The sequence below is a fragment of the Anolis sagrei genome, chromosome 2 (genome assembly GCF_037176765.1).
Source record: "Anolis sagrei isolate rAnoSag1 chromosome 2, rAnoSag1.mat, whole genome shotgun sequence".
Lineage (NCBI taxonomy): Eukaryota > Metazoa > Chordata > Lepidosauria > Squamata > Dactyloidae > Anolis > Anolis sagrei.
Window position 1 is genome coordinate 152,492,933 of NC_090022.1, and position 21,646 is coordinate 152,514,578.

Sequence of the window (21,646 nt, forward strand, 5' to 3'; positions counted from 1 at the left end):
AATTGTTTTCTAAGCCCTTTGTGTCACTTGCCAATAGTCCTTTTACTGATCCAGAATATTTTAATACTCAGGAACAGAGAAGAAGCGGGCTTTGAAAAGTGCTGCTTGTTTTCTCTGATATACAACAAAACAAATTATTAACCAAGTACATCCTTGATATGTCTACATGGTATGGGTCCATCCTATATCAAACTTGATGCAAAATCTAATGATTTTGCCTCCTTCTTCCCAAGTCCTGACACTCAGGGAAGCCCTTTATTTATTCTCACAATGTAGACTCCCTGATGCTACCTTGCCAGGCCACATCAACTGTGACCTTGAGACACCTTCCTCTCCAGGGATACAGATGTTATTCAGTCTCGTGCATCTTTCGAGTACAGACTGACAGTGCTTTCAAAAGAAAAAAAACCTTCCAAATAAAATAAATAAAAGCAACATGTGGACATGAAGCTCTGAAGATATAAAATAGAAACAGACAAGTTTTATTAGTCTCAATACATAGGGAAAAAAACCTTACTGTTGCTTTTAGGAAAGAACTCTGAAATACAGCAATAGTTTTAAAAAGAGCCCATTTTATATATGCAAGCATGGTACATCTTTATTGTCTTACCTTGTTGAGATTACTGCAATATATTAATAGTCTTTCTTTCTCCCCTTTTCTGTAGATTCTTTTGTGAATGTTGTTTTCATCATTTTTTCCGTCCAGTCAGAATGATGCCATCTCTTCAATCTTGATTGGCTTCAAATCCTGTACTATCTGCATTCTAAATCAGAAATCTCTTAATAAGAAAAGGTAATGTAAAATGCTGGAATCCTGCTTCTTTTAAGAGAAGAGACTGAATTTCACATTATCCTCACTCCCAAAATTGCTCTCCAGTATTGTGAAGAGTAAGTGATGTATCTCAAAAATCTTACGACTTCTTACCTAGCTGGAACCATCAATCAGATCAGAGCAAGAATTATGAGGTTCTTCCAATGTTGTTGAACTGCAATTTCCAACTTTTTTAAATCACTGGCAATGCTACCTCTGGCAGCTGGGAGTTATAGTTTGACAACATCTGAACACCTCCTGCATTAGATGTCTTTGGTAGAGGCAATGAATCATATGCTTAATAAGATTATGATGTGTTGCATATATATTAACTTGGAATTGCTGTTGAAGGCCTAACATTTTATTATGCCAGGCAAACTATGATAAAATAAGATGCCATTATTATTTTGTGGGGTCAGGACACTTTTTGTTATGTAAAGATTAATGTCAGAGTGAGGAGAGAAAACATGTGTGAGTGAACCTCAATTACTTAGGTTCAGTTCTAAGATGGATCCGCAGTCTTAACCTATGAAGATGGTGTATACGTCATTCTCACAAAGAGACAAGAGAGGCATAAATTGGCTGCTCTCCCTTTGGATAATGCTTTAAACCTTGTCACCAATCTTTAGATTCAGTTTAACACACAAAAGTACCCTACTTTAGGAAAATTAAATTACAAAATCATTTATTCTGAAAACATGTGAAATTTATACACGATTATATATTTTTTAAATACTGGACATCTTAGTTGTACAAATTTCAGGACTGATTTCAAGACTGAAGCCTTCCTATGGTTAAAGAAATAACGAAAAGAAAGAAAGGAAAGACAGAAGAGAGAGCGAAAAGGACATGTTCTCATTCACCTGGCTTGCCAGTCAAACCAGTGGTGACGTCCGTATATTATCTAAAGCAGAAGACTATCAACTCCAATAAGGTAACCACTTCCTGGTAGACTAGTAGAACAATAAACGGAGTGGTAAAAGTGAAATTTCCCGCATCGGCTCTCCCCATTTTCAAGAACTATTACAACAATTCTCAGAAACAGTATCACAGTATGAAGTAACTCTCATGGTCAGAGCATATGATACTTGGGTAATTCATAGGCTGTCCTGTAAGAATAGATCACTTTGTGCTGCCTCTCTCTTACCACTTCTGTCCCATCTGTGAGGTGGCCTAATTGTTTACTCTTCAGCATGCAATGAACTACATGTTCCAAGAAGTGCTTTAACAGCCACCAGCATTTACCCAAATGTCTGGATGCTACACAGAAGATCAGTGTACCTTTTGTTTTTACTTACTTTTTACCCTTGTACCCCATAAAGTTTCCTTTTCAACAAAACTTAATTCAAATGCAGAAATTGTAGAAAACTATCAATACTTATATACGGTTGTATACAATAATCCTTTATTGTCACAACCCAAAATACCATATTCATGGAATGGCACAGGGGAACTCTCTTCTAATGTTCTCCAGCCTATATAGAGACAGTTTTAGTGCCCCACTGCTTTGCTGGACAGGCAGAGGCAGAACATCAAGGTCATCTCTTAAGTCCCAATCCCCAATGTCTAAGTCAACTTTTGTCAGTTCAGAAACTCGGTTTCTCTTTTGGCTTCTTTTTTCTTTGCTTTATAAGAAACAAACTTTCATCCCTTGTGGGACTACTGCTTGTGTAACTCTTCTGCTTCTTTTTCTTTTTCTTCTTTTTCTTATTTTTGGCAGCCCCCAGAGAAGCCTGAACGATTTCTGCTTTGCCCCTGTTTCTTGGGAGGTCGAAGTTGCAGTGTGTGTTGGCTCTTCTGCTCTTTCTAAAAGTATTCACATGACCTCCTCTGGGAAAGTCTTCTTCCAGGCTATAGTTGCCACCATGGTCATCTTTCTGATGCTTCCTTCCTTTGAGTGTGTCCACATAGTAATTTCTCTTCAACTTTTTATGATGCCTATCATCTCTCTTGTCATGCTCCTTTGACATTTTCCTTTTTTTCTTGTGGCTGTGCCTTTTCTGGGCACTGTCCATTTGTGATCTCTTTAGAGCCATTGGCAGAAGTCCGGCTTCCTGAAGTTCTATCAAAACAAAGACAATCAATACTATTTAAAAGGCCAAACTTCTGGTATTCAAATCTATCACAGTCTGGAACCTGTATAACACAAGCGGTGCCCTTGCACACAACAAAACTAAAGAAGCAGTGTAATGAAAAAATGATCTTTATACATCCAATCAATTTTTGAGGACTCAGTTAAAGCCAAAAAATGGCCACACTCATAAGGTATTGCAAGAGTCTGTAATAAAAAGTATGTGTGTGTTTGTGTGGATGGACCTTCAGATCACCTGTTAAACCAAACTCATAATAAAGACACACACATACACAGTTTATGTTAGACCTAGAAATCCTCAAATGGGGTGGGATACAATAACAGCCAAGCTTCCTATCATGTAACTATGAATCTTATTTATGCGCAATGTTCAAAATGATTATTTTGATTTGTTATATAGAAGAGTATCAATACAGTGTGGACTAAATACTTTTAGGATTTGCAATGTGAATGTATTCATATTCAGAAACAGCTATGTCTTGGAATTTTAAAAAAGATAACATCAACACTACTTGAAACCAGAACATTTTATCCAAACACAATCATGAAACATTAGGAAAGTGAAAAATTTCTGTTTCTTAATATAAGAGAAAATGTGACTATGAGTACTTTATTCAGCATTTCATTGTTCTACAATATATTCCTCATGAACTGGGGAATTTCAGGGACTACATTTATATTCGGATTTTTTTCATCATTAAGCAGAAGTGTTATCCCTAAACTTTTCCCCTTTTAGTTGTTCAGTTTAAATTGGAGAAGTCATAAACATGCAAAGCAGTCTGACTGTTGAGGTTACACTGGACAAAATAGGCCACAGAAGGTCACAGAAAGAAACCCTACCTTGCACTCTCTTTTTTGCTCTCTCATCATTCCTCTTGATATCATATTCATTATCATAGTAATAAATGAAAGGGAAGGTAGGAAATGTTCCTCCAAACATTCGCTTTTCTCTGCATTCCTGTAAGTCATATGTTAAGAGAAATTTGTGAAATACATAATTTTATCTCTCTGCTTTACATAATTCAAATTCTATTTACTAAAACAATCCAAATGAAATGTACCTGTTGTTTTTGCTGTTTTATAGTACAAATATCACTCCTGACATCAGCTAAATATTGTGCAAAATGTTTTTCTGTGCTTCTATTTAAGCATTGTTATCATTACATACACATGTAAGTTGCTTTCCTCTGAGCTCTTACCAAAGGTTTCTAACTAAAGAATAGAAACACTAATCTCCATCTGATTTTTGTTCTCTGGGTAGAATACACTGAGAGTGTTTTATTGCAAGAGAAGGGCAGCTTGTATAAATCAAGCATCATTACAAATTTAGGCATCCCTGATGGTGCAATGGATTAAACTCTTGTGCCAGACCGACAGGTCAGAGGTTTGAATCTGGGGAAAGAGCGGAAGAGCTCCCTCTGTCAGCTCCAGCACCCCATGTGGGGACATGAGAGAAGCCTCCCACAAGGCGTCATCTGGGCAACGTCCTTGCAGAAGGCCAATTCTCTCACACCAGAGCTAACCTGCAGTTTCTCAAATCACTCCTGACACACACACACACAAAAATAATTACAAACTTGATGTTCATTTTGAAGATGTTGCTGTTGTTCGCCTTCAGATTGTTTCCAACCTATGGTGACTTTATGGCAAACCTATCAAGATTTTTTCAGTGGGTTTCTTATTGCCTTTCTCTGAGGCTGAGAGTGTATAAGATCACCCAGAAATCCTAATCCAACATTCAAACCATTGCACTATGGTGCCCCTAGGGTCATATTGAAGATGATTTCAGATTCATTTATCCAGAATTATTTTCATAATCTGGTTTCACACTCAAAAGTCGATCCCCTTTAGGTAATAAACAGGATTTACATGACTGCATGCAGATTCCCTGGACCATTCATTCCTATGGCACCAATTAACTCCTGTGCTATTGTATTATGCAGCTAAAAGAAAAAGTAGCAAATGCCCCCAGTGACATTCTCCTTTTAAACAAAGTACAGCATCTAAATATGTACACATATCTCTTTAAAGGTACATCTGGGAGCCTAACCATTTCAATATTGTTTTTAAAAACATTTTTGTGGGTTGCATAAGTTGAAGAAAAGGGCCCGGCAGTTTGCCCACTTCTGTTTTAAGTATTTGCTAAAAACTAGATCTTGTAAAAAAATTAAACTTTTGCACCATCAGGTTTTTTGTTGTATAGGCAGTCCCTGAGTTAAAAACATCCGACTTACAAATGACTCATTGTTAAGAATGGGGGTGAGACAACAGGAAGTTAGAGACCTCTCCCCTTTGCAAGGGAAATTTACTCCTGAAAAGGTTATCATGAGGAAAAGGTGTCTCCACTGAAACTTTATCACCAATCTTTTTTCCCACAAGCCACATTTTTCAAAATCCATTTCTAATGGGGACAGAAAGTGACGTGAAGTCTTCTGAACAGGGGAACAGTCAGCAAAATCCTTTCCTATGCTATCCAAAGCATGCGTGCATGCAGGCGCGCGCACACACACACTCGGCTGGAGTTACAGTTTTAAAAATTATATGCAAATTCAACTTGCCTTATTGATTTTATGCCTAGTTATATGATGTTGATTGTGTTTTGGTGTACATATGTAAGGCATTGAAATTTGCTATTATTTCTGTGTAAGCTGCTTTTAGTGGGGTGAGAAAAGCTGTATATAAATACTGTAAATAAAAAAAAAATAAAAACACTTAAGAACAAACCTACAGAACCTATCTTGTTCATAACTTGGGGACTTTGTAACCCTTGTTATAAACCTCCTTGGATTCCTTGTTGGAAAAAAGGCAGGATATAAATTAAACAAAGAAACAGTGAATATTATACACACTCACTCTTCTCCTTCCTCTACTCCATTTGTATCTCTGCTTCAATAGATTTACTTAAGCCGATTTGTTGTTTTACAGTCTTATGGTGGCCCTGAGGCTAATCTATCACAGATTTATCTTGCCAGGATTTATTCAGAGGAGGTTTGCTATTCCCTTTCTTTTAAATTGAGGGAATATGACTTGCCTAAAATCACCAAGGGGTTTTCTGAATAAACCAGGATTTGAGCCCAGGTCTCCTGGAAACCGAATCCAGGACTAAAAGCACTATAGCATACTGGGTCTTTTAACTGGATTACTGAGTGAGATTCATTTTCCTATTTATACATTAAAGAGCTAATTTGATTTTGCTTATTGGAATCCCTGAGGCTGTTCCTGATGGTGGTGGCAGTTTCAGGGCTTTGTAGTGCCTGGAGAAGCATTAGGAGTAGCTAACTGGTGACCCTGCCTTCCGGGTGGCCCTTAGGATCCCTCACCTGCCCCTCCCCCCCAGGCTCAGTACCATGCAGTTCCCAACTGTCCCCATTCACAAAGCCTTCAAAACCTTCTGCTCAGTTTTGAAGACTTTGTGAATGAGGTCAGTTGGGAATTATGCAAGGTTGGAGGAGAGGCATGGGCTCCCAAATAGTATCACCCATGCTGCCTGCCTCCCTGACGTGCTATGCCTGTATTATTGGATGCATTACATTTGAGGGCAAGTCCGTAAATATAGGTATATTCCCCTTAGATCCCTTCTTTGTCCAGAAAGGTAGTCGGTCAAAATAGGAGATCGGCTGTTTCAAAGCAAAATGCAAAGTATGGCTTCAGTGTGCAACCTCCCCTGCCTCCCACTCTTAAAAAACAAACAAACCCTAGGAGTGAGTTCTGAAACTAGAGCCCAATATTGCTGCAATTGTCAATCCATTTTGAGCACCCTACTTTATCTAAGACAGTGGTTCTCAACCTATGAGTCCCCAGATGTTTTGGCTTTCAACTCCCAGAGATCCTAACAGCTAGTAAATTGGCTGGGATTTCTGGGAGTTGAGGGTCAAAACATCTGGGGACCCACAGGTTGAGAACCACTGATTTAAGGACATTTGGTAGATATTTGTGAAAAAGCCTTCTTGATATTGTAAAATCCCCTGCCCTGGAAGACTCTTCTAGTTCCACTTCATGATAGGCTTTTCTGGCCTCCCAGAGAAAGGTTTACTGGCACTGGCATTTAGCCTTCACAGAAGCTATCAATTCTTGTTTTTGCTCTGTGAATATAAAACTAAATTAAGAGCTGTCTGTTTATTTTTATTGCCTTCTTTTTATGGTGAATTGTGTCCAATTTGCATAGTAGAAAAATCCTGAGATAGTTGGAATATACAATTCCTCAAAATGAAAATAAAAATGTCTAACAATTTTTTCTCAAAGCCAGCTGTGTTTCTGATAGCAGAACATGGACTAAAATAGTGGGCATTTTCAAGTAAGATCTGCTACTTAAGAGTGTCAAATGATCTAGAAGTTAAGCTTTATTCAGCCAGATCAGTCCCTGAACCTGATGAATGGAAAAATGCAGGTAGCTCCTTTAAAAATTAGAAGTCAGCATGCCATGTTCCAGACGTGTTAACATCTCTAGGCAGAGAGGATATAGAATATGGCTTTTATAAAACATTTTTATTGGAATAAAATAAATAAATAAAGAGTGAAATCTTTATTGATTTTTAGGTTGTTTTTTTTAAAAGAGGCAATAATCAATGATTTTCCATCTGTACATGTGAAATATTTTCCAAGATCTCTCCCCCCACCCCAAATACTTTTAGACAAGACTATATGTAGAAGCCTGGATAATATTTGATAGCTAAGGAGCACACTCCCCCAAGGTCTTCCTAAAGATGCTGTACAAAGTCGAGAGCTTATGCTGCAGACAGATGGCCTTTTCCCCCTTCAATATGTTGACAGAAAAGCCCTAGTGGATGAAAAAGCACAAGCCTTTAAAAACAGGCACTCCTACTTCCTCTTTTTAACATCGCTGCATTGAATAATCACCTCAGTAGTGTATGACATGCACTTTCCCAGACCCTTTTTCAAGTAAGCTGCCACTGCTGCCACACGCTTTGTACTGTTAAATACCCTGGGGATGCTCCTTAGCACCACAGGTAACACACAAAGGATGGAAAGTTCAGCCTCTTACCAAACCACTTGAGAAATGCTCTTATCTGATTGACAGCTTGGAAAGTGAATATACGACACATCTGCAAATCCTCTACTTTATTTAGCCCTTGCAGCTTGCTGTGGGCACCAAATTTGAATACAACAAGAAGCTCTTTGCAATTTAGATAAAAGTGGGACAACAATTTCATTTTAGGTTCTGGCCATTTAGCGCACTTTTGAGACATTCTAGAAAAATCACCTCTCTCCGTATGTGCTTCTTTGTCATAGTCCTTTTTTTGGCTTTTGATTTCCCAGTGACTATCCTTTTTGGAGGAATCTTCTCCACTGTCCTGGCACTGGCCCACATTCCTTTTGAAGAGTCATTTGATTTAAAAATTAGCTTTAAAATATTCTCATTCACATAGAATGATGACAAGATGCTGCTTTGATGCAGTTCCCATTCCTTATGATGTGACTTGTGCAAGAAACCTCCCAACTGGACTTTGTGAATGAGTTTCAGCAAGTCTAAACCCCTGGAAACTGCAATGTATGCCTTTCTGGAGTGCCATCAACTGTTGAATTTTCTATTATCTTATTTTCTTTTGAGTCTGTTAATGCATACTTTGAGCGGTCACCTCCTCTGTGATGAGACTATGAGATAAAGTTATGTTTATTATTACATAATTTTATGGTACTTTTAAAGCCATCACAGGGTTTTCTTGGTGGTTGCCTACCCACACTAATATTGGTAGAGTTTGTATATGGTGATCAAAATACATGTGCAAAAAATCTTCACATGTTGTCTTTGTGGACAACAATATGAGCCAACATTGTGATGCAGAAGATAAAGAAGCCAATGTGATTTTGGGCTGCATCAAAAGGAATAGTGTCTAGATCCAGGGAATACTTTGCCCAATTCTGGGCACCACAATTCAAGAGATATTGACAAGCTGGAAGGTATCCAGAGGAGGGTGACTAACATGATTGATCCATGGTCTGGAGACCAGACCCAACTGGGTACATTTAACTTGCAGAAGAGAAGGTTGAGAGGAGACATGATCACCATGTGTAAATATGTGAAAGGGTGTCATAAGGAAGAGGGAGCAGGTTTGTTTTCTGCTGCCCATGAAACTAGGATTTGGAGCAACGGGTTCAAATTACAGGAAAGGAGATTCCACCTGAACCTTAGGAAGAACTTCCTGACAGTACGAGCTGTTCAACAGTGGGACTCTCTGCCTCAATGTGTGGTGGAAGCTCTTTCCTTTGAAGCTTTTAAACAGAGGCTGGATGGCAATCTGTCAGGGATGCTTTGTGTTTTTCCTGCATGGCAGGGGGTTGGACTAGATGGACCATGTGGTCTCTTACAATTATTCTATGATTCAAACTTCAACTTTGTTCTTGACCTCCCCTTTCTCTGAGAAGTAAAAGTAGCAAAGGCTACTCACTCCAGCATTGATGGCACATATCTACATATTTAGGGTGGTCCACGATTTATTTGTAAATTATACTGGAATAACTTTTAATTGTAATAACTGACTTTATATTGATCTTGGATTACTATAACTGAGCATTCAGACAGCAGGATTTTGTAGGTGGTTGATTTTTCTTGGTAATGTCATGCTTCGTTAACAACAGCAGAATCCACAGAAACTTACATATCCATAATGGCCTTCCTCTGCACAGTTGTAACAGTACATCGAAGTATGATCAGAAGAAAAATCTGCCCTCTTCAGTGGTCCTGGTTTTGTCTGGAACAGAAAAAAAAATATCATAGTAATTCTAGATAAGATTCAAATGTGATTGTTTGCAATTAAAGTAAGCCCTTTTACAATGCAGTCAACAGTAGTACTTTAATGGCTACATAATTTAAAGAAATCTTGATACAAATGTTTATTTTAAAGAAAAGGGTTACTTTCAAGCAAACACACTTTGGAATTGAGTTGCATACATGGCAGCGCCACAGCGTGAAGAGAAAGGATACTAATTTTAGCAAGATAGCAAGGCTTAATGTTGAATATATAGTAAAAACAACCAAAATCCAGAAGAACAATTATAATAGGCCTGCAGAACCAGTGGCCCTCCAAAGGTTTGGGCCTCCAACTCCCAAAAGCCCCAGCCAACTTGTCCACTGGACAGGGATTCTGGGAGCTGCAGTCCAAAACACCCAGAGGGTCATTGGTTGTGCAGGCCTGCAGTACAGTCTATGCTGTAACTTTCATTAAAGCAGTGGTTCCCAACCTGTGGTCCATGGACCACCAGTGGTCCACAAGAAATAAAATATGGTCCATGGCCTCACTGTTACTACACCATTGCAACGAGAGTGACTGGTCTCACAAAACCCACTGATAGTGACGAGGCTCATTAAATATGGTTTTCTGTGGGTGAGCAGATGGTGACTACTGGATGGCATATGTTCCGTATCAGAAACTAGAGCTGATGTGGTCTATCCAATGCAATTTTCTGAATCGGCATCCCAAGTCACCAAACCGAATCTAAAGTTGACCAAAAACAGATTTGTAACCCTTTTGGTACTAATGTTGGAGAGTGGTCCCTGGTCAAAGTGGTCCGTGGTCAAAAAAAGGGTTGGGAACCACTGCTTTAAAGTATAAGGATTTAATTTCTGACTATGACCCTCTTATTCTCCTCTAAAGAGTAATTGTTCTAATGGCCAGCTACTCATTATTTCAACATAGACCATTGTGCTTCACTTTAAAAAATTCTACTGGACATGAAAGATGGGGCCTTGTCTGTTATGGTGCCATCATTACTGTGGGATCTGCACATGGTTCCTTTCCTACATAAACAGGCTTTCAATTATTACCTGTTTTTAATTAAGGGTCATCTGTTACAAGGGAGTGTTTACTGTGGCAACTGTTTCAAATGCTTTTTGTTGTTTTAGCTAATTATGTAGGAGCCCCCGGTGGCGCAGTGGGTTAAACCCCTGTGCCGGCAGGACTGAAGACCGACAGGTCGTAGGTTCGAATCCAGGGAGGGGCGGATGAGCTCCCTCTATCAGCTCCAGCTCCTCATGCGGGGACATGAGAGAAGCCTCCCACAAGGATGATAAAAACATCAATTCATCCGGGCGTCCCCTGGGCAACGTCCTTGCAGACGGCCAATTCTCCCACACCAGAAGTGACTTGGAGTTTCTCAAATCACTCCTGACACACACACACACACACACACACACAAAGCTAATTATGTGTTGTTTTAAATTTTGAATCTGTGAATTGTCTTTTGGAAGCTTTGAGTGAAAATATAAAAGCCTGATAACCAGTTATTACATTAATTTTCTTCAAATTATTAAAATTTAGAATTCATCATGGAAAAAGTATTATCTAAAACAGATCCTTGAGTTTAAACTATGATTTCTAATGTTTTAAAGGTTGTAGTATGTGTTCTATAGTGCAAGTCACAACAACAATAGCTGTATCTGGAAATGTTGCTTATTTCAGGAAATGTAACAACAACAGCTAAAAATCAAATCTAGTAAAAATAAGCAGCAGAAAGTATGCTCACCCCCCAATTTTATAAGGATACAATTTTATATCTGCATTTGGAAACATGAACAGTCAAAATCTGCTTTTCTATTTACAAATCTCACAAAAGTCCTCGAGGACTTTTGGAGGCAGGAAGAATATGTTCATATGACATCAAAACATGTCTGCAAGGCACTTCTTTTGTTTATGTAATTGAAAAGGTCAGATTTAAAGAGACAAATTAAATTGAATACTTGCTATTCAGATTAACTATGCATATCTTCCTACAGCTGTCCAAAAGGCAAAGGGGAAAAAACCCAATATGATGTCAACCTCACTCTATTCTCATTATTTCAGGTTTAAAAAGGCATTTAAGGCCTCTGATCCAATAGGTACAAAATGAAGCATTCATGATCGTAGCTGCTCTGTGTTATAGGATTTTTTGTGACAAACATTTAAATAATCTATATTTTGTAGGGCGATATCTTGAAGATTACTTCACTATCAATATATAGAAGTAATAACCCAGTAGATAGCATTACCTATGAAAGGTCCATCCCATCTGCTATTCTTGCTGAAAGCTTTTCATGCACCAGTAAACTCAGTAAATATCAGAAGATAAAGCATAAGCCTACCACGCCACGGATTTACTCCTAATGTCTCCTCAAAGTGCAGCCCCGATGCAACGATTACAAATGATTTTCTTCTAATGTCATTTTACATAACCCTTTTTTCTGCATGAGTAGTTAGTGCGGAATGAGTGAATGAATGAATGAATGCCATTAAAACAGTTAATCATTATCTGGGACACTGGCCTTCTTCCCTTCTCTGCAAGGAATCTCCATGACAAAGGCCAAGAGATCAAAATGCCAGGGCTGCTTCCACGGCCTATTTCTGACAGTAATTTTTTATGCAAATGGGAGTGTTGGGCAGCTCCCTCTGTGACCTTGAGATGCCCTTATCTTAAACTGACTTTGATCCAATGAGGTCTTGCTTTGATGAAGCTCATTACTTCTCAGGATATGCATCTGTCTTAAATTTCACTAATTAAAAGGCACTGCCTATTCACGGTTGTTCTGTTCTATCTTCCAAGTACACACATATAAAAGAAAGAATGAGTACAACATGAAATGAACACTATCCTCCTCGCCAATTTGAATTGGGAGAAATTTGTTCAAGAATGTTTGATTTATTATACATACATCCTGCTCTGACATGAGGCATGTAGTCTCCTATCCACATTTCTGACCAAATCCAGCCATGCCCACTTAACTTTAGTCCCTGTCTATAAAAAGGCAACAACAGAAACAACTAGTTGACCACGCAATGCAATATTCTGGCCAGGATTCAGATCGATCATTATGACAGATCCACTGCTTCTGAGACATGGTGGAACTTTTGACTTTTCCCTTTTTGAACAGCAATCTCTTATGTTAGATTTCTAAAGAAATGTTTAAAATTCTACTAAGGTAAAGATTTCCCCTGACATAAAGTCTAGTTGTGTCCAACTCTGGGAGTTGGTACTCATCTCTATTTCTAAGCTGAACAGCTGGCGTTGTCCATAGATACCTCCAAGGTCATGTGGCCAGCATAACAATAATAATAATAATAATAATAATAATATTTATACCCCGCCACCATCTCCCCAAGGGACTCGGAGCGGCTTACATGAGGCCAAGTCCAACAGTACATCAATAAACAAAAGCAATAAACAAAAACAATAAATACAATGCAATTAATATAAATCACATATAAACAATAACCAATAACCAATAACACACAAGAATTTAAAAACCTGGCCGGGCCAAATGCAATAGTTTTAAAATTAAAAAATAAACGCTGGGCATGGGTTTTTAAATCCTTGTGTGTTATTGGTTATATGTGATTTATATTAATTGTATTGTATTTATTGTTTTTGTTTATTGCTTTCGTTTATTGATGTACTGTTGGGCTTGGCCTCATATAGGGTTTTCAAAATCAATCCCAAACCAGTAGTAAAGTGCATTCTGAGGGCATATTGCTGAGAATTTTCCTTATTCTGGGAAGTCACACTGGAACAGCCACGTTTTCAGGCTCCTCCTAAAGACTGCCAGAGTTGGGGCATGCCTGATGTCCTTGGGAAGTGAGTTCCAGAGTCGAGGGGCCACCACAAAGAAGGCCCTCTCCCTCGTCCCCACCAATCGCACCTGCGAAGGAGGTGGGAGCGTGAGTAGGGCCTCTCCAGATGATCGAAGAGATCATGTGGGTTCGTACACAGAAATGTGGTCACGGAGGTAGGTGGGTCCCAAACTGTTCAGGGCTTTGTAGGTAAGAACCTGCACCTTGAATTGGGACCGGAAACAGGAGGGTTGACCGCTCTCATGACTGCATGGAGTGCCGTTACCTTCCCGCCGGAGCAGTACCTACTGATCTACTCACATTTGCATTTTTTTGAACTGCTAGGTTGGCAGAAGCTGGGGTCGACAGCTGGTGAAAACTGAATGACCTGTAAGGCATATGATGATAACAGATTCGTTCTCTAGATTGTGCTCATATGCTTTACATAACATGTGCATTTAGTATACAGTTTACAGACACACCATGAATACTATTTTTATTTCAACTACTAATTTTTTTTTAAAAAAACTTTTCCACAATCTTATTCTTGCCTGACATACATCTAGAAAGTTCAATCAAAAACAAAATTCTCACATGATTCAATGTGCTACAGAAAACAAATCCCTAATGGAATGATTTTGACAGCAGAATAAAACATGAAAATTGCTTACTAATGCTCAAAGATCTTCTAAATCTGAGGTTACTGTCTTGTGACATTAATCAGTTTATATCATTTCTCACTGTGCTTGGTTGTTAAGGCCCTTTCTCGTCTAGACTAGAACATATTATCCAAGCTGAAATTCTTGACACAAACTTGGGCTTTTGTCTGCATCAGAATTTTCACTGTCAGTACTTGTTTTAGACAAGAAATGTGCATCTCAACTTTACTCTCTTTACTCGAAAAATTCTGAAATCTGTGAAGTGTGTAAGATGTAAAAACTATACCTGTTTTGAGAGGAATACTTTTCTCCAATTCAATCATCCTCTTTTGTGCGGACAGAAAGCTGACAAGTGGGACACAGTGACAGCTCCTTGCATACTGAGCTTATCAAACATTCGTTTTCTGCCTGACATTTTCTTTATTGTCCAAGTCAACTGGTCTGGTTTCAAAGGTGAGGTCTATAGGTTACGACTTCTCCCACTCCAGATTGTATTTTTGCCACTATGAAAAACCGATCAGCATTTCACTTAAGGAAAAGGTTGGACCACAGAGGGCAAGACAGCTTCAGACTTCTGAAGCCTATACTGGCACAGAGTGCAAGTCCCCAAACAAATACATTGGAATAAAACTTACAATACAATGACTAACAATCTAAAACAAAGTTCTCAACCTCTTTGGGACAATGGTGATAATTGCCATTTCTTTTAATAATCTGCTGAGCCTGCAGCCACCAGAGGAAGGGTGTGTGACAAAATATTATAATCTTTGAACTCAAATGCAGGGGGAGGTCAAGAGAAGGAAAACAGAGAAGGTGGATGAAACAGAGGGTTATTATGGATAGATCATTGTGCCAGAGACAGAGAAAAAGTTTAGGGGCAGTGACTTAGGAAAATCAGAGAAGGGGCAAAAGTAGTGAAAAGCTATGAAGAGATAGAGAAATAAGATTTCTTTCCACTAGGAACCAGTCATAGCAGCAAAGAATTTATCCATGTTTATAGCTGAATACCCTGGGTCTTGTTTAAGTCAAGCCTAGATTAGTGTATGAGAAGTGAAGTTCAATCCACCCCTTTTGTGTCAAAATTGTTGGAGCACAAGGAAATGGAAGTTCAGATATTTACGAGTAAGTTGTTGTGGTTGAGCATGATGGCCCTAAGGCAAACCTGTCACCATTTTTTCTTGGTAAGATTTGTTCAAAGGGAGTTTGCCTTCCTCTGAGGCTAAGGGTTAACTGACCAAAGTCACCCAGTAGGTTTCCATGACTGATCAGAGATTTGTACTCTGAACCTATATATATATATATTATCTTTTTAGGGGTTTTTTTTTGTCATGTCAGGAGCGACTTGAGAAATTGCAAGTCGCTTTTGGTGTGAGACAATTGGCTGTCTGCAAGGATGTTGCCCAGGGGACGCCCGGATGATTTTTGATGTTTTTATCATCCTTGTGGGAGGCTTCTCTCATGTCCCTGCATGAGGAGCTGGAGTTGATAGAGGGAGCTCATCCGCCTCTCCCCAAATTCGAACCTGCAACCTGTCGGTCTTCAGTCCTGCCAGCAGAGGGGTTTAACCGACTGTGCCACTGGGGGCACCTTTTTAGTGAAAGTGTTGAATAACACTTACTCATGTTGGTTCCACTGAATTCAGAAAATATTTAATCTATCAAGCCCCATCTAACCCTGGAGGTCCTTCAATGATTTATTATTTCTAAATACGCAAAAAGCGGAAGCTGTGATTAGGAAGAAATGTTATAACTTGTCATACCATTGATCCATCAAAATCACCAGGTTTCAAACATGGACCTCATGTGTTTGTATTTATTTTATTTTATTTATTTGCGGTATTTATATACCGCCCTTCTCAACCTCGGAGACTCAGGGCTGTTCACAGTGTTGGTAACAATTCAATGCCATCAATTAAAAAAGTATAAAACATCAAAATTGACCCTCTCATGATAAAACATTAAACATTATTAAACACATAACATAAAATAACATCACATATCACACAAAAATAGCCATTGTCCGTAAACAGTCCTGGGTCACTGCACATTCAACTTAACTTTAACTTTTAATATTCCTATGATGGGCTAAACGCTTGGTTCCAGCCAGGTCTTTAGCTGTCTCCTAAAAATCAGGTGGTGGGGGGGGGGGACCCGATCCCACTCAGGAGGGAGTTCCACAGCCATGGGGCCACCGACAAGATGGGCCTGTTCCTCATCCCCATCAGCCGTGCCTATGAGGCCGGTGAGGCTGAGAGCAGGACATCCCCGGAAGATCTTAATCTATGAACCGGTTCATAGAGGGGAGATACATTCAGATAGGTAAGTTGGACTGTTGTGCTAAAATACTGGAGTGTAGGATTAGATCCAGCTAATTGATGTTAGACAAGACCTATTTTGGGAAGGGAAGGAAATCACATTTCCAGTTCCTACATGAAAAAATATACTTTGTCTCAAACTAAAAATGACAATGTTCCTTACCGTGCATTTTCCCCCCTCAGTCTCATGCAGGGTACTCATTGGTTACACCATTTTCATTAGTTAGTTCAAACTGAATAAGTACTCACAGAACCTAAAGTCCTGTTGTATTTTTATTCTCTTTTCTTTTCAGGCCTTCCCTCTTAACACATTTCCTTTCCTACTGCCCCAGGTAAGGACTGAGGTCAAGGAATGCCCATCTGAAGCCTCTGGAGAACAATTTCCTTTGTTACTCTTCAGCTTGGTCCCAAAGCAGTATATTGGGCAGGAAAACTTAAAGGATTATATGGGAGTAAGAAAAATATCAACTCCAGTCTATAATTTGTTTATAATTTGATAACCTTCACTCATCTTTCTTTCTTTTTCTATAATCTATAAAGCTGCAGTTAACTTAGCTTTCCCATCACATAGAAAATGCTGCAACTAGTAGATCTAGTCCTATATTTTGTAATCATATGGCAAATGATAGACGCAGGAGTTTACACACTGCAGACTGGCAGATTGGTACCATTTTGTTCTGGTTTCCTTATACTAGAACAAAATGGGGGGGGGGGGCAGGTTGGGTCCTTAAACCATGGCTGCTGCCCACCCCTGCTTTACATGCCACAAAGAAAAATAGAGAGAAAGAAGGACAGGCCCTCTTTCCCATGTTTATCAAGGTTGTATGACAAGATGCTTCTTAAACTTGTATGACTTCAAGTAGCATTACTCTTTTTTTGTAAAGTGAAAAAGTATTGAGTGGTCTCACATAATACTCCAGTCACTGATGATGGTAAGGAAAGCCATTCATGTTGACCAGAAATTGCATACAACTGAATATTTGGTTAAATGTTCTGGTGATAATAGCACATTTAAATGGACAGAACTGCATAAACCACCACAGACAATTTTAGAAAATATAACCTTAAAATAGCAACTGCCTAATGTTTGTAACAGTTTGCCTCTGATAGAAAGGCCCACACCACGATCCTTTGGGAAATGACAGTTACACCACAGCAAGGCAAGGCAGAACAAATAAAATATTGCTACTGAAATAGCCCTGCTTCAGATATACTATTTCCTTTTTAAGACAGACACTTTTAGTTATCTCTCTCTCTCTCTCTCTCTCTATATATATATATATAATGATACCACTGTGAATCACTAAATATGAATATCCTTTAATGTCATAATTATGCATATTCTTTAGGTGGATAGGTAGATCATGTCATACACTCAACAGATTCCAGCTTCAATGGGAATTCCTTAACTATGCAGATTTTTTAAACATAAACTGGCATGGTGACTTGGGTAGTATTTTCTTTCATAATGAAAGGCCTATTAAGCAATTGCGTCATGTACATGAAATCAAAATATTAATATTTTGACTTTAAGATAAAATTATATTTTAAATTCTTACAGTAGGTTAATATATTAAAACCCTAAAAATTCTCTCTGAAAATCTTTCCCTTTCTAAGTTATATTTAGGTTGTGAACTTCAATCTGAAGATTGAAGCTATGAATGATTTTATTTGGATGTGACTATGTCATAATATAGTGGCTATAAGGGAGAAATACTCAAATGTGCTACATGGTTAATATCACGTGGCACATTTAAATATGTCTCACAGTTATTATGAGTCTTAATATGATGGACACTTTTTATTTTCGTTTTTCTTAAATACTTAAATAAGTCATCTTGGTCACTAGAAATCTCCCCAAGGTGACTAACATAAAATTCCAAACAGTGAAGCCAACAAACTCTAGCAATAAAAATATAGACACTAGAGGGAAGGATAGTAGAGGCCAAGATGAAGTACTTTGGCCACATAATGAGAAGAAAGGAAAGCTAAGAGAAGACAATGATGTTTGGGAAAATGGAAGGAAAAAGGAAGAGTGGGCAAGATGGATGGATGGCATCCTTGAAGTGACTGGATTGACCTTGAAGGAGCTGGGGGTGGTGACAGACAACAGGGAGCTCTGGCGTGGGCTGGTCCATGAGGTCACGAAGAGTCGGAAACGACTGAACGAATGAACAACAACAAAAGATAGTAGTGAAATGTAAAAACACAACTGCAGTTAAACCACAAAGCAATCCAAAGAAAAGTGGTAAATCTTCAGAGATTTTTTTCAATAGCTCGCAATGATGACACTTTACAGGCCCCTGTAGTTTGGTTAACTTTTGAATTGGAAAGCTAAAGGGTTAAGCCTTGAAAATATCCAGAAAATGATATGTAAGTTGTTCCAATCCATGGTACAAGTGGTATGACACACCAATCTTCTACAGAGCTGACATTATGTAATGAATTTTAAACAGATGCAAATTATACCACTACTGACTATGGAAAAATGAGAAACAAATGAAGAAATATACCCTTGAAACTCTTACATATGTATGTGTACCAATATATAAAAACATATTGATTTCTATATATTTTTCCAAGCTGTGGACAAAAATCTCCCCTGTGCCCTCCGAATGAGAAAAGCAAAACTACTTCCGAAATGCTTCCAAATCGTCATGGCTAAAAAGTCACCCTAATTTTCTCTAAAGGCTGTGCCACATCTTCACTGGTCCATAGCTAATTTTACAAGGAAAGTAAAGCATTATTTAAATAGAACAGTGCATTAAACGCCATCCAGCTCCTATGGTGCTCTCAAGCTGTAGGCCTATCTTTCCTCTATTTTAATTTTAAAGTAAGTTAGCAGAGGCTTCCTGCTTAATCCCCAGAGACTACCTGTATGGTGACATAAACACACAAATTTATGACAGCAACATAAATGCTCCTCTAAAGTAATGTGCAACATTAAGTGAAATCGTTTCCTGGAAAGATATTATAGGTATCTATATTTTATTTGCCATCTTAAACATATCTGGGTCTTTATGACCTTATTTAAAAAATGTATTTCCCCCCCTTTTTTATATATTTCTTGGTGCAAATGGACTGCATAAATAAGCAATGTGCTATGAGGCTTCAGACTAGCCGATAAACCCTTTCAATTTTCATGCCAGCTTCTTCTTTTGTAATTCAAATCTGGCTGGAAACTGGCAGCTCTGAAAACTGAAACAAGCACTGCCACAAATACCTTGTAATGCTATCGACCTTGTCTGCCCATGCAGTGAGAAAGGGGGATGCATATGTGTCTGCAGTCATCCAGATAACACAACTCATTTTTGGGGGGGATAACAGAAGCCAGTCCCGGACTGTGCACCAAAAGCAGAGTCATTACCAGGCAAGCTGGAGAATAAGTCTCTTCAAAATACAGAGCACATTTTAAAAAACCATACACAGGGCTCAGCCACTGCTTTCATTACCAATTTTAATTTAGCTCCTTCAGTTTGCCAACCAGATAAACTCTTCGGTCCTGTTTTTTTAATCTATTTGCCACATTTTATGTTTAAGATTATAGTAATATGGGGGAAAGGAGGAATCACTTTTAGAGGAAATAAAGAAACAGATCCGCTTATCAGCAGCCATCAGAAAGTTCATTAATCAGCAAGGCTTTGTGCCCTCTAAATTGAAAGGTTAAATAATCCTCTCAGGAATATTTCGAGGCACCTTCACCAATTGTCAGTGAGGGGCTGCCATTCACAACACTCTGGATCAGTGACAGGGTATTTTGGCAGCGTTTGGACCCCAAACAATGACGGACAAATGGCCTGGCTCACAAAGAAACCTTTTAACTAAAAGGATGGAAAAGAACCGTGAGCTTTGATGCTGATTGGGAGGAGAGGAAAAAGAGATCCCATTATCAAAATACTTATAAGGGATGCTAGCATGCTACTATATATGAGTGCAATTCTAATGAGTATGTGATATAGAATCTTGCTAACATTAAAAATCTGTACAAATGCGTATTTACACCTTAACCTGTACAAATCTTTCTGGAGTGCTTCTAAAAAATAGAAGATTAACCTAACTGAAGTACTGCTAATAATTATAAATTAAGCATAGAACAAATTACCAAGCACACCATTATACTGTCATTTTAAACAATGAGCAACTTCCTATTCTGATCTTCAACACATGGCATTTTACCACACTTCAAGTATGCAGGAAGTGCTTAAAATAACCTGCAAAAGAAAAAAAGCATCTGCAAAATAATAAAAAAAAATATTTGCATTTTTTTTTAAAAAAGGAACCATGTGTTGATGTAATATATTGTTTTTATTCACAGTTTTGGGGGGGGGGGGAGTATAAAGAAACCACAGAAGAATAACAGGTGTGGAGTATAAAAATTAATTTATTTTTATACTTGGGTGGCATTCTAAAAACTATTTCTCCAAAGATTCTTGATGCATATCTTCAGTTATACTTTGTCTTATTACCCTTGGACTGTCCTGTTCAATGACAGCAACGGTTTCAAGCAACTTTGCAGCAGTATGATAAAATAATTTGCCCTAATGCTCTGATATCGCCAAATGGAACTAAGAGACCTGATAGATAAGTATAAACAGAGGAAGCAATTTCCAGCTGCAATCCAGTTGGTACCTTATGTTGGAGTAATGGTCCATCACATGGTGTATGGCATTATTGGAGCCAGGGCATAACAGTGGCGGCAGGATGGCAGAGAAAGACAGATCTGTGGCCAAAGAAAGCTGCCTTGCCAGCTCTTAAGTAGACCAGTTGCTGGCAGGACACATCTTTCTGTCTTGTTTCACAGCTGTCCTCCCCGCTCCTTGGCCACAATGCTCACAGCCATTTTGAGCTTGCTGAGGTGCTGCCAGCACAGATCTACTGCCCACACCATCACTTATACAATCATTACTTAGCAATTCAAAGAAATATGTCCCAATCAATTTGCACATTTTCCTGGTATGATACAGCAATACTCCCCACCATGTTGCAAAAAATTTTGGAGCCACTCTATGAGGTCATGTAATGGATCTCCATGCTAGATTATACCAATACAGACTGCAGGTGACAGAGTCTGCTGTGTTGGTTCGGGAAGGGTTTCCAAAAATAACAGAAATTTTTTTCTAAATACCCTTTTCTACTAGAAAGTCCTTTTTAAGAATTTCAAATATTAAAATCACCGCCATGATGGCACACAATACAATGTGGTAGAAAGCCATTTTGGTATTTCTGGCGAAC

The 21,646-nt window shown here is 38.6% G+C and overlaps 1 protein-coding gene across 1 annotated transcript in view; it reads right to left on the reverse strand.

Moving 5' to 3' along the window:
• Positions 1-1,479: 1,479 nt before the first annotated feature.
• Positions 1,480-21,646, reverse strand: part of ZCCHC7 (zinc finger CCHC-type containing 7) — a 139,657-nt gene continuing 119,490 nt past the window's right edge. Inside the window, exons 7-9 of the mRNA XM_060763746.2 lie at positions 9,521-9,613; positions 3,744-3,861; positions 1,480-2,873 (exon numbers count right to left, since the gene is read on the reverse strand). Of these exons, the coding sequence (XP_060619729.2) occupies positions 2,398-2,873; positions 3,744-3,861; positions 9,521-9,613 (687 nt within the window). The 3' untranslated portion in view covers positions 1,480-2,397. The remainder of the gene's footprint in view (positions 2,874-3,743; positions 3,862-9,520; positions 9,614-21,646) is intronic.